The following is a 14,272-nucleotide window of genomic DNA, read 5'->3' on the forward strand; positions in this document are numbered from 1 at the left end:
GCCACACCTGGAAGATTTCAGTTGGTCCTGGGCTTGCGGTCCTGCAGTGCTATGGACCATGCAGATGCATGGCTGATTTGGAGAGATGCTGCACAGGCACTGCTAGCTGGCAGCCTCCTGGGATCGCTGTATCCTGCGTTCAGCCCGCCTGTAGCTGCCAGGTTTCTGCCTTTTGAGGAAGGGGGGTTGTCTCTCATAGAGTAAATTGTGGCTGAAATGCTTGAAAAAGGCAGCCTTAGCTTAGAGCACTGGTTCTCAACTTGTGCTCGCAAACCCTGGGGGTCCGTGGATCACTCCTAAGGGAACTAAGAAGAATTCTGTGAAAGGTAACTTTAAAAAAACCTGTGTTTATTGTCAGTAGATTAACTCTCTGTGTGAAGGAGCTCGTCCCTCCTGAAAGGCATTTGGGGGCTGCAGAGCATAAAGGTTGAAAACCACTGAGCTGGAGTAATGTATCTTTATAAGTGATAATTTGACAGCTAAAGAGCTAGAGCTATTCAACTGTACCTTTATGAAAAGTGCCTGGAGAATTGAATAGAATGTGATAAACTTTGTGTAGGCATTTTGGAACAGATCTGTGAAACTGAGTAACTGAAGGGACTATAGAAAATACTAATACACAAAATAAAGGGAGAGTCCTTTTCATAAGGCTTCCAGCTGATCATACAGAGTCATACTCCTAATGTAGACTGCAGTTACTTTGTTCTCTTTGAGATTTAACCCTGACAAATGGTACAGAATTAAAGACTAATTTTGGTAGAACAATGTTTCATTTCTAGTACCTGTTTAATAACTTTTTTGTTGTATATATATATGCTGAATGAGATTTAAGATCTATTTAAATAATTTCCACGGAATGAAGATTCATACAGATAATCTGAACTTTAGGTTTCTCCACCAAGGCAGCTTTGAATTCAGATCTCCAACTTTGACAGCCAGGTCCCTTGAAAAGCTTGAGTTTGTGATAGTGGCACAGACTTTCTCATACGGTGGTTGGTACAAGAAAGTCTTGCAAGTTGTTTATAAACTGTCACTGCATTCACGTAGATGGGGCAAGAGTCACCAAGCAAAGTGATTCCCCTCACAGTTACGCATGGTAACTTTATTTAGGAGAAGCGTTATCGGGGGTTTTTCCTCCCGCATTCATTGAGTTCTACTTGATTTTGTCAGTTAGTGTTAGTTCACCTTTATTTGAACTGCTGGGTAATTCATTTGTAGAAGAGGCAGTGCATTTGGGTACTTCCATCTGTATTTAAACAAGGCTCTTGTGCTTTCCCCATTTAAAAAAAAAAGAAAAAAGATTTTGTAGTATAATACTTGTGGTAGTTGAGGTTCTGAATTTAACTCCTTCCTACTCTGGTTTCTCTTAACAACTCTGCCTTATCAGCACCTGGGGTTTCTAGTTTGCTCTCTTTGCAAATATGAATTTGCAAGAATGGGCTGATGGTAAGTGGCGTGGTTCTAATTTGCACTTGCGAAGTGTGTCAGACAGTTTCACCTAATGCACTGCGAGCAGAGGAAAGCCTGTCTTCCTTTGAGAACAGTCCTTAGAGGATGTCAGGGAGCGTGTTTGGCTGTGTGTTAGTCATTTGCAAATGCACTGCAGCTTTGAAATGAGCTGTCCAGGAGCTGCTGAAGGAAGGGATGCCTGAACTCCTGTGAATCCTCTCTTCCTGCTTTTCCTTCATCCTTTTTCTCCTTGCTTTTATGCCTCTGAACTGTCACTTCGATGTGCTTTCGGATGAGTCTACTTTGTTGCACTAGTAGTTGTTCTGTGGACTCGTTTGGATGAAATGTTTTTGACAGTCATTGCTGGGACTGTACCCAGTGACACAGGTAGTCCTTTCCAGCTTTCTGTTCATTACTCCCTCTCCATCTACCTGGTATCCTTATAGCCTCATCAGTCTCTCCTATCCTGGCACCTAACAGACAGCTGTTGAAATCACTCTTCCTTGTGGGGTCTGAGTGCCATTTTCTCATTCTTCTGCACGTGCCTTGTCCATAGCTCATGTGCATTTGTAGTGTCTTTTCTTAATCAATTTACAATCTAGAAGTGTAAGCGTGGGATGATATTTGAGTCCATACAGAAGGCTGGACTGTGGCCACCTTGTCTCCCAAGCAAAAGAGCAGAGGTTTATGGTGATACCTCACCTGTGCCCTTGTTCAAGACTTACAGCCAATGTTACTCTTTGTGTCCCCCTAGATCATTAGTGTTCCAGAGGTGTTGAATTCTACACCACATTAACTAGCATTGCACCCTCCTCCTCCCCCTCAAGCCAGGCTTTCATTACAAACTTGCCCAGCACCCTCAGAGGAATTCAGAATGAGTCAGTCATGGTGCCTCTGGGGACTCCTACTGATGCAAACTTCCTCCTCCTCAAGGCTGACTGCGGTTTGAATGCCACAATGCAGCCGGTGCTTTTGAGCTCCAACCTTTGCCATGGTGGTGTTGGCAGTGCTGGGTCTCTGGCCCAAGGACCACCTTGGTGCCTTCTGTCATTTGGGCTCCTGTGCAAGATGGGAGACTCAGCACATCTTGTTGGTGTGGGGTGTGAAAGTTGCTCAGATCCCCTCAGAGTACTGTTCTATAGGTATCAAAGGTTATTTTGGAGGAAGGGGTTATCACTCCTAAGGTGTGTTCCAGTTCTGTCAGGAGACTGACACCAACACGTGAAATATTTTATCTGGATGCTAATAATGCAAGAATGAAATCCACCAGTTCTTGGTGGAACAGGCTTCTATAGTGAGAGTTTTACTGGGAATCTGTCATAATCTGCTTTCAGAGTCTGCATTCAGAAACATAAGATGTGATAAACAGAGCTGAATTATGTTTTGTTTTGGGCTTTCCTGTTCCCTACTGATGTGCCCTTGTCATTAAAACATTATCTACTTTCTCCCTGTTCACACTGGAGGAAAAAAAAAAAATAAGCTCTTCTGGTGGTAATTACACTGTGCTGCATTGTGGACCTTTCATCCCATTACAGTAAGTGGACAAACTACTATCATTTACAAGAATGGACTAGGTGAGGAAATGGGAAAGTTTCTAGCACTCCTGGACTAAATGCCAAGCTGACATGAGGGAATAATTGCTTCAAGAAGTAAATTTTCTTGCTAGCACTGAGCACTGGTGCAGTTGTGCTCTGAAGAGGTAGAGGGATGCCTGCTCCACACCAGGTGTTTCAGGAACAGAAGAATTGGGCAATACTAATGAAGGGCTACAGACCCTTAACTTGCCTCTGCCCTTGCAGTTAAGCCTAGATACACTTCAGCTCTTCATTCTTCTCAGTTTCAAAATCTCTTCTATCTATTGCCTTGTCATGGATCTGTTTGTGAAGTCAGGGTTTGACTACATTAAGATTTTTTTTCTCTAGCAGAACTATGCTGCCTGTTTTTCCCCACCTCTGCATGCATACCTTTTACATCTCTAAAACAAGCTTGATGCTCTTATTTGCCTGTTGTTTTGTTCATTCTTTGTGGGAGGTTTGCCCTGAAGGTGTGATTGCAGGAGTAAGTTCTTCACCAGCGCATCAGCAAAAACATCTTTGCACCTGTCACCAGGGAAGAGCTACCAGTTGTGTAGTAGAGCTTCCTTATCATTTGATAGATATTTTTGTGGGCTGTGGAGGAGAAGCTGAGTGGTTTGCTCTTATCTCCCTTCACGTGTGGTGGCTGCCACCTGGGTGGTGATTTGGTAACCTGGGAGGCTCAGTCTGTTGGGTGTTTGAAGGTCTTCTCCAGCCACTGGCCTGAGCTGGTTTGGCAGCAATTTCTTGCCGCCACCTGCTGACCAGGCAGAGGATTTCTCTGATGCCCCTGCTGAGCCCCCACCACTCAGTTCCCTGCCTAGCAGGTCCAGCAAGAGGGAGATGAGGCAGAGCTTGCAGACCAGAGTGTCTGCATAGAGCAAGAATACCTTGGGACAGATACAGGAACTGATCATTTAAGGAAAAGAGATGTGTGCTTTAGTTTGAGCACTGCCATGGGCATGAGATGAGCTCATCTGATTTAGGGCTCCCTTGAACTTGCCAGGTTACTGAGAGGATTGGGTGAGATTGAGTCCACTGCAGAAAGCTTACATAAGATATAACCATCATGCTAAGTGCAACAGCAAAGGAATTCCATCAGACTGTTCATGTTGCTTTTAATTCTTAAGTGTATGGGAAGAGATGGAACTCAAGGACTCTTTTAAGGATACAACAAAATAAAGAGAGGCCAGATATTTTACCAAATCCCAAAGTCTAGGAGTAGAATTTTGTTCTTCTTTGGTTTAGTGAAAAGATTTAATGATGGTCTTCAGAAACCATTTCTTACTGTTAACTCTTAAACAAAGCTGTATTTTCACACCAGTATTTTTGGATATGGGGCTGAACAATAAAGTTGAGTGAGAAAAACAAATAAGTACATTAGACAGGAAGATGTAAGATACTTATTCAGCTACATCTTCACTTAGTTGCCAAGTCCCAAGAGGCGGCAGCGCTTGCTGTGAGGCCTGGATACTGGTGCAGGGTTACACAGGATCAGATTTATGAAGCCCTTAGGAATCTTAACCTGCTTTCTGCCCTTCCATGTGCCGCCTGTAACATTTTGCTGGGGTCACTTGAGACTTTCAGGGCTTGAGAGCAGTGCCAGGGACACTTCTGTGTTACACTTCTCTCCAAGCAGAGGTTTCAGGCCATCCTGTTTTGCTGTCCTATGCTGTCAGAAGCAGCCCTGTATCAGTGGCTGTGCACTCTGGAGAACTGCATGTCTCCATAGAGACTTAAATCGCATTTTTCTTCTTCTTGAGTGCTCTCATTTCCACACGAACGCGTATTTAGCCATGCCAAATATTCTCCTGCAAATCTCCTTTTTCCTCCTACGTTTATTGCTTTGGAGTTTGTTTGTTCTGAGGTGCAGGAAGAAACCCCAAGGAGAGACGCTGCGCTGGCTGGCAGTTCTGCTCGACTGCAGCAGCGCTGTCCCTGTTCTGTCAGAGCAGGAAAAGGTTGTTATTACCATTTTATAATGCATAGTTTAAGGTGCATTCCTGCTTCCCTAAGCAGTTTGAGTTGCTGTGCAGATGTTACTGTAAGACCCTGTTCCCTCTTAACCCTTCTTCTTTAGACCCAAAGCTGAATGAACCATCCTGTTGACGCTGCGGCTCTTTGTTCACTCTTAGGGCTCCGGGACTTCCAGCTCCGCTGCCACCACCCCGTCTGTGTCCACCCCCGTCACCGGCCACAAGCGGATGATCATTCCCAACCAACCTCCCCTCACCGCCACCAAGAAGTCCACTGCCAAAGGGCCTGGCCAGCCGGCACCCATCCCAGTCACGCCCATCGGCACCCTGAAGCCTCAGCCGGTTCCGGCTTCCTACACTACAGCCTCCACACCCAGCCGCCCGACCTTCAATGTCCAGGTGAGGACAGCGCAGCCCAGCCCTCACTACCAGCCGCCCGGCCCGCAGCCCACGCACTATGGCAGCCTGGGGCCCGGCCAGCCCTATGCAGCCCCACCGGCCCGCCCGCCCGGTGCCCAGCAGTATGGCTCACCACAGCACCGTGGGCCCGACTACGGTTATGCCCCACCGCCTGCCCGTCCTTCAGAGCCCAGCTATGGCTATGCACCTCAGCAAAGCCGCTACCAGGACCCATATTACGGCGGATATGGAGGGAGGAATGGCTCTGAAGCACCCTACGTGCCGCAGAGTGCCTGGAAGGTTGAGCCAGCGTATCCTAGCAGTAACACCGTGGGCCAGGCTCCTTCTGGGCTGTACCAGCCTCCTGGCACAAAGAAGACCTACATCACGGACCCAGTGCTGGCTCCGCAGCCACTGCAGCAAAAGGTAGGAGATGTCAGCGCTCGTTGGTCACCCTTACACAGAGAGATTGGTGCGGTGCTGGCACAGGCTGTCCGGGGAAGTTGTGGATGCCCCATCCCTGGAGGTGCTCAAGGCTAGGCTGGATGGGACCATGGGCAGACTGAGCTGGTTCTTGATCTAGCAGTTGGCAACTGTGCCCACAGCATGGAGTTGAAACTTGATGATCTTTGAGGTTTCTTCTAACCCTAGCCATTCTGTGATTCCTGGGGGGAGTGCAAGAGCCTTCTTCAAAGGCAACACATGGGATTAGATGGCACTGCGTGGATCCCAAGCAGCTACAGCTTTTTTTCCAGTAGGGCCAGGGCTGAGGGCACATGAGCAGCAGGGTCACTGCGACTCATGTCTTCTGCCCCATGTCTCCATGCCTACATCGGGAGGCTGGCCAAGGTTTTCAGACCTTGCTGGTTGGCTCTTTCACTGCTTGCTGTGGAAATCAGTGGGATGATAGGTGCGTAAGCCACACCTTTGTTTGACAAAGGGAAGCAAATGGAGAAGAATACAGAAAGTAGCCTCCCTCCATAAGGCTTTCGGAAACAGGGAGCTCTCCTGTGGCTTGGAAATAAGCTTTTGGGGGCTTACAACTTAAGTCAGCCTCAGAGGGTAAGGCAGCAGTGTTGGTGTTATTGCAGGAGCTCACCCTGCGGGGTGGGAGCAGCTCCATCCCTGCAACATGCCCTCACACGATATAATCGTCAGCAATATGTCTGTGTGCGCTTGGGTCTTTCCTTCAGGGCTCTCCCAGGATCAAATGGGAGTCAATGTTTCCTCTCAGTGCTCATGGGCATCTTTGGCTCACTGGAGAATTTGTTCATCTTATGTAGATAGGAGATACAGAAGGCACTGTTTTTGGTTGTGGTTCAGAGCAATTCCGGAGGTTGACCTCTCGTGCGTCACTGTTTAAAAATCACTTATCACTGAAAAACCACATGGAAATGAGTTCTCACATGGTGCTGTGGGTGCTCTGATTTCCCTCTCAGGTGGCAGCAAGGCAAGTGGCATCCAATCACTTCTGTATGTGTTTGGGCCTTATAAACCAAAGGAGATACCAACCAAAGTTAAATTGCTTGGCTTCTCTGCCCAGATGTCAGCATGGGCTGGCCCATGTCACTTTGGGTGGTCACCTCAAATGTGGCTCGGGGGGCTTGTAGGGCCTCAGCTTTGTGTGATCCTTCTGTTTGACGGGGTTTGGCTGCACCTGAGGGCCAAGACACCAAGCCCACGTGGGGAGGTGGTGAACGCAGTGCTGGCCAGGGCAGGATAATAAATGAAAACTCCTTGAAATACTGTCTATGAGTTTTTCCCCTTTCCTTACCAAGAAGTGAGGAGAAAAGCAATAAAGTCAACTCTGCAGGTGCCTGGTACAGAGCTTAGATTGAAAACTAGTGAGAGGTATGAAATTTGCACATAGCCTTAACTGGTGTAAATTGGTGTGCTTCCAGTGGAGTCACTGGAGAAATGCTGAGCTATAGCAGATACGTATTTAGACTTGTGTAGATACAAATAGGCTTATACATATAAAAAATTAAAAGCTTTAGTTCAGTCGGCATCTCTATGGAAACGCAAATCATCTTGAACCACAAACAGCACAAGTCTCATTTGCATTACAAAGCTGGAGGGACAATTTAATTTAGTTCAAGTTTGGGGTTTCATGTACACATAGATAGATATATATTTACATACATGTTTGCGTGCACGTGACATTTGCAAATACACATATAAAATTGTAAGTGCGTATCTCTACAAAAATAACTGAAGTATTTCTGCAAAACAGACTATGATGTGCTTGGTGATAAATTTCTCCAGAACTTAGTTCTCTTCTAACCTGCTGAAATCAACATTACTGCCTGTTTCACCTTTAAACTTACAATGGTTCTCTAATATGGTGGTGCAAATTTCTTGATTGCTGCTTTGTAAAATGCACAGTTTAATTGGTGAAGAATTGAAGATCTTGCAGTCTGGTAGGACGTGCTCAGCAATAAAGCAGTGTGGACTTTGCCAGTGAAGCTGTATCGTCCAGTTTTACTGAGTGTTCTTCTCTTCCTTTGCAGTCTCATTCATAAAATCAACTTTTGGACTTACTTAAAAGGAAGAAAAAATGGAAGGCTTTGTTAGTTCTGATAGGGAGAATAATTGCTATAAATCTACTTGTTGGCTACAGCACAACAGAAATCAGAATCGGTTTTCTACATGAAAATATGTTGTGTTCTGCCTTTTCAGGGTTGCTTTGAGGTCTCTCAGTTAAGGAGAATGAACTGAGAAGCCAGAATGATTTAAAAAGCAGGTGTTATTGCTTAAAATACAAGAGCACCTTTTAGATATTTTTCCTTTGCAATGGAGTCATCTTAAAATACTGAATTGTTTCCAAATGTATTCAGAAAAATGCATTCTTAATTTTGAACACATTTTGTGCAGAAAATATTAAAGAAATCTTAACAAATCCATCTCAGATTAGAAATTCATGAGCCTTAATTCTAACATCAATCACGAACCTGTCACTGAGTAGGATTTTTTCATTCAATTCATTTAGGATTTGTAATGATCAAAAAAACACCTTGATTTATATTTTGCATTCTGTCTAGAAAAAGATCAACAATACTGTGGCTCTGTGCTGTCTACTGTGCACTCATTATGTTGATGTCCCTGCTGATCCCAAATAAATCTGGACTGGTATGGGAACAGCAAATAATCTCTATGGGTTCTTAAGGCCCACTGAGAATAATGTGCTTTAGTCACAGACATCTCTGGTGCATTCTGTCCTTAGGCCACTTTTGGGAGTGAGAGTTGTGCATGTGAAACCTCTCTGCATTTAGTTCTTTGTTGCATTGCACTTAGCATTAATGCCCAAGTTCTATTTAGGAAATGAACAAGTGAAGTGCATGTCCTCATTCAAACCTTCATACACTTTGAAGGCATTCCTGGCCAGAAATCTCAGTAGATTTCTTGATTGCTGATAGTGATCTCTGAACAGTACGAGAGTTGTTACAAAGCCATCACAGAAACTTGTGATACAGTGGGCTGGTTTCATGCTGTTTGCAGTGGTGCTGTGTCCTTTCAGATTGAAGTGTGAAGGCTCTTTCTTAACATCTCAGCTGGCAGAAGTCAGCAAGCAGTAGACCAGAGTGACTCCTGAAGGGAACCTACACCCAGGAGGGGAGTAAACTCTTCAAAAGGGCTGACGACAGCAGGGCTAGGGGAAATGGTTTTAAGTTGAAGGAGGGAAGATTTAGGTTAGATGTTAGGGGGAAGTTCTTTACTAGGAGAGTGGTTAGGCCCTGGAACGGGCTGCCCAGGGAGGTTGTGGATGCCCCGTCCTTGGACGTGTTTAAGGCCAGGTTGGACGGGGTCCTGGCAACCTGATCTGAATATGTATGTTGGTGGCCCTGCTAGGCAGGGGGGTTGGAACTACATGATCCTTGGGGTCCCTTCCAACCCGGGTGATTCTGTGATTCTGTGATTCTGTGACTCATTAGGTATAATGGTTTTTGGCACAAAGATGTCCACAGCTGGGGGATAAAAATGGCAAAGCCATGGACAGAGGATTTTTGCAGGTTTGCCTAGTGGCCAAAACAGTTGAAGAAGCTCCTGCCATTAACCAACGCATCTGGCCAAATCACCAAATACCCTTCATATCTTCCAATAACTCTAGGTCCTTTCACTTGTTTTGGTTATCATAGAATTGTTAAGATTGGAAAAGACCTCTAAGATCATCTAGTCCAACTGTCCACATACCATCACTATTTCCCATTAAACCGCATCCCTCAGTGCCACATCTCCACAGTTCTTGGATGGTGACTTCCCTGGGCAGCCTGAGCCCAAAGCCCATCCACTCTTCTGGGAAGAAGCTTTTCCCGTTATCCAACTTGAATGTTATGTTGCAGTGTTCCTGAGATACTACTGCATATCTTTGTGGACCAGGAGAAAGCACTCTATGGGTGCTGAATTCATTAGCATCCACTGCAGCTTACATTCTAGCTCATTCATGCGAGTCTATGAAGGCTCAGCCCCTTGTAACCCTACCCTTTGCTATTTTTGTCTAGTAACATCTCAGACAGAGTGATTGGCTTTGGTGGGTATTTTTGTACTTGAAAGTGCTTTTTTCTGCATTCAGACTTTGATATTTATGATTTTAATGGGAAATGGAAAAATTCTCAATGTTTGGTGGACCTCCCTGGTGTATTTCCTGGTGTATTTGAGGAGTGGCCACTGCAGACATCCAGGAGGTCTGACCTTCTTAGATCTCGGATCCCATGAATTCTCATTCCTATTTCTGAATCTCCTAATTGTCCTGAGGAACCATGTTCCCTCCCAAAGGGACTAATGCACTAGTAATGCATGAAGAGCAGGACAGCTGCTTCAAATGGCCTTTCAGCCCTGTGCAGGATTTTCAGTGAGCACTATGGAAGTTAAAAGGAGAAACTATGGTGGAGGGGGGGGAGGTAAGGCTAATGAGGCAGCTTACAGTTTTGGCATGGCTTAGGTGATGGTGGTCACCTGTGATTAGCAGACCTTGACCACCTCATCCTTTCCGTGCTGCTGGAGGTGGTGTTTCTTTGCTGCCTACTGCAACCAGCATTAACAGGTCTCATGAAACTTGCAATACCCAAAAGAGGGCTGTGACGGCTCGCTGTTTTCTCATTTTACACAGCTTTTGTCAGTTTTTCCACTGATTTAATACCTGTGATGGAGACATTTGCTTGGAAGTTTCATCTTTGCCTCAGAAACATCTGCTCAACAGTGTCCTTTGCTATGACTGATGCACTCCTCTTGCACTGGTTTAATAATTTTTGCGTCTGCCATCACTCACATAAAGTAATACCTCCAGCTCTTGTGTTTGAACTGAGACTAATGCTCTTGCTGTTTGCTGTTAATCTAGTGGCTAGGAATTTTTTGTTCTCTGCAGATGAGTAAATGCAATCTGCCAGATATCCTCCTGCTGTCACAGGATATAGCCTTTCTTAGCTTAGCTTTTTGCTTGTGCACAAAGGCAGGCGGCTTAGTGTTTGCCATCTCCCTCCCCCCAAGTATCTTCTCCCTCAAAATCTCATCTCTGCGCCCAAGGCAATGGCTTTCCACTGGATAGGATTCAAGGGACAGTGTGAAATGATGGTTCAAGCTGGTTTTCTGTCAGTGCAAGCCACTAATTGCCCATAGTTTTTACAATGTTAAAACAAAACCATATCAAATTAAAAAGTTATTTAAAATGTTGCAGTCTGGTACTGAATACATTAAAAAAAGACAGAATGATAATGTAAAGTGAAATAAAAGGTGAAATTCCAAAATTCAGGATTGAATTTGCGATTTCAATGTGACATTTTAAATTTCCCAGATGAATATGCAGTTCTACCCTGAGAATAGCAACAAATGTCAAAATGTTGACATTCTTCATAAAACAGTATTTCTGAGTTCTAACCAGCACTAGCTGTATATCAGCTGCTGACTCTGTCATTGCTTCTGGGTGGATTAAATTAAATGTTGTGTTGCTTCTGTTCAAATGAGGAGGAGGGGAAGAAGACGGTGTCTCACACTGAGAGAAGCAGATCAGAGTTGGGACTTGTTGGCACTCTGTGGCATTGAGAGCGGTGTTTTTCACTCAAAGATAATACAAATCTCTGCACCAGAATCTTTGTGAGTTTCTTCAGAATATTCGGGTTGGGAAGAGTTGCGAAGAGATGATTTTGTAATGGCTTGCTGATCTTTACTACAGGAATCCAGCACAGTCTCTTACAGCCTAAACTTTTGAAAGAACCCAATTCTCACTTAAAAAAAAAATAAAAAGCTTACCATTCTTGTTTCAGAACTTCACAGTTGGTTCTTTATATTATATTGGTATTATTTAAATGCTTCTTTTATTAGCAAAACTGGCTGATGATACAAATTCATCAGATTTGTCTCTTGGGAATCACAGAGAAACTCAGAATCGCCAAACAGTTACCTTGAAGTTAAAGATAACAGGAATCCAGTAGTTATGGGAGTAAGTCAGGTCAGCATACACTGAGAAACCAACTTAAATTTACAGCTGTCTTATTTTATTTTTTTTTCAGGTTTTTGAGTTTTAGCCTTTGTTCAGCCACATTGGGTTTGTAATAAAGGAGGAATAATTGAGAAAGAGGCTTTTGACATAATACGTGGATGTTCTTTCTTGCTCCTTCTTAAAATAAGCTGAGGACAATGCCTCCATACATGATAAGGAATGGGGCAGCCTTGAAGTTAATTAAGGGCTCTGTTCCTGTGCTGTTTAACTCTTGATAGCCAAGTGTCTGCATTGACAGATGCTGTCAGGTTGTGTCACAGTCTAACGGGTAAGGATATTTTATCTGTGGCCATAAAATATAGTCAGCAGATACTTACCTATGGGTGAGAAGAAACATCTGTTGAGGAGGCTGTCTGGTTTCTGGGCAGCGGTAATTGCTAGAGCCCTGGGGCCATCTGAGCTCTGGTCTCTGGTGGGCAGCATGCTCTGCAGCTGATGAGGCAAGGACAGTTGGGCTTGCTTTCAGTTTACAGCTTTCAATTCTAAAAGCAGAACCCCATGAAAGTGAGTGCAGTTTAATTAATTCACAGGCATACTCTGGCTGTTGTGTGTGATGGTGCTGCTGATTATTGGAGGAGCTGATTTTTGGTGTTTTAAAGTGTGTTCATGTCCAACTGCATTGCAATTCTTCCAAAGCCAGAATGCTGAAATGCATGGTGACGTTGTTCTCCTATCAAATAATTTCTGTTATTGCCAAGTTGATTGCTAGGACATGAAGGAGCAAGAAAATTTGCCCAAGTTTAGGCACTAAATCAGTAAGAGAGCTGGGGAGAAGAAGCAGACAGGGAGCATCTCGGTGTCTCTGGGAAGCTTCTCTGCTTGAGGCAAGAAGAGCCCTGCCTGCTTTATTGGTGTGAAACTGAGGACTAATGACCTGACAGTGTTGCTGGTTCCTGACAAGGAACTACTCTGTTCATAGTGTTGCTTTGGCTAATGGAGTATTTTTGGTTATGTCATTTGGAACGGATTGGCCCATGCCGATGTCATTTTCCTACTGAGCTCTGCGAAACGTATTTGTGGTCTTAATCCAGTTCTTAATGGAATGTGCACACATATCATAGCAATGGTCTGTTACAAGGCACCAACTTTGTGTAGGGAGCTGTGCGCAGTTGAAAAGGTGATTCACTTTTCCATTGGTAGGTGTGGTTGTGGGCAACCGCAACCTTGAGCCAAATACCTCTGTGAGCTGGTCGTGGTGCCTAGTGAGAAGTGCAAGCCGTGTGGGTTCCCACTTAAAATAAATTCTTGGTTATAAAGAGCAGAAAGTAGTCTATTTTGGGTGCTGATTTGGTATTTCTTCCTCCAGGAGTAGTAAGAAATAATTGATAATATATGTTTACATTTATTGATCATAAATGTTCTGATATTAAACTTGCTTAGGCACCCACATAACAGACTTCCTGTTAAGATTTACCTCTGTATAACTGTAAAGAAATGCAGTATATTAAGTGGAATAGCAGCCTCTGGAGGGAAAAAAAAGTTTCCTATCACCAGCTGAAAGGACTCCTGCACGGAAAGCAGAATTTGCAGTTGTACTGACAGCTTTGTTCTTAAATGAAAGTAATAGTGAATTATGAAGTTGTAAAATTGTTTTCACAATAATATTTTGCTTTTATAACTCATAGTATTTCACTTAGTAGCTGCCTGGCTCCGGTGCAAGTTACATAACATGATGTTATGAATATGATGCCTCAACTTTTTGTCTAGGGAATTAATTTAAGGGCTCTAAACTTTCCAATCACATTTTTTCCTTTGTTCCAAAAAGTGTATTCTCTCTGCCTGGGGGAAAAAAAAAAGCCATCAGGCAAACTCTTTCTTGTAGTAGAATAGTACTCACATTGCTCTTTATCCGTGCTAGTACTTTGTTTTACATGGAACCTCAAAATAGTGCAGAGTGCAGTGTGCTGTCTGAAGTCAGCTACGTGAAACAAATTAGAAGAGCGGATCTGCTGTGTGTTAGCTGATCAATCTAGCATTAGCAGGATTTTCCACTGTGTGTTTTAGCACCAGCACAGACAGATGAATTATTATCATCAGTATCATTCATCCCCGCCAGTTAAAGTTCTTTTCTAAACAAATAAAATTTCCTCAAATGAATCGGCAGTAACTTAAACTGACGTATTAGGATTACTTGAGTCATCAGTAAAATGGAACCACACCTGGGCTCTAATAGAGCAGATGAGATAAAATCGCATTCATCCCATTAATTCCTAGTTAGTGTATTTTAGAACACCTGAAGGATGTTTCCTTTCAGGGGTTTCCTCCAGCTTTGTGAGAACTGCTCACTCATTAAGTGAATCACCTCCTTTTCTGTTGTTGCTCTGAGAGCTTGAAGTGAAAACTCACGACTTTTTCGGAGGAAAAACTGCATAAATGACCAG

General features: G+C 44.0%; 1 protein-coding gene across 11 annotated transcripts in view; it reads left to right on the forward strand.

The window, feature by feature from the left end:
• Nucleotides 1-14,272, forward strand: part of LOC125697421 (LIM domain containing preferred translocation partner in lipoma) — a 320,474-nt gene that overhangs the window by 186,879 nt on the left and 119,323 nt on the right. For all 11 annotated transcript variants that reach the window (XM_048954618.1, XM_048954615.1, XM_048954616.1 and 8 more), the window contains one exon: nt 5,159-5,824. In XM_048954618.1, the coding sequence (XP_048810575.1) occupies nt 5,159-5,824 (666 nt within the window). The remainder of the gene's footprint in view (nt 1-5,158; nt 5,825-14,272) is intronic.

Source organism: Lagopus muta, chromosome 9 (genome assembly GCF_023343835.1).
Source record: "Lagopus muta isolate bLagMut1 chromosome 9, bLagMut1 primary, whole genome shotgun sequence".
Classification (NCBI taxonomy): Eukaryota; Metazoa; Chordata; class Aves; order Galliformes; family Phasianidae; genus Lagopus; species Lagopus muta.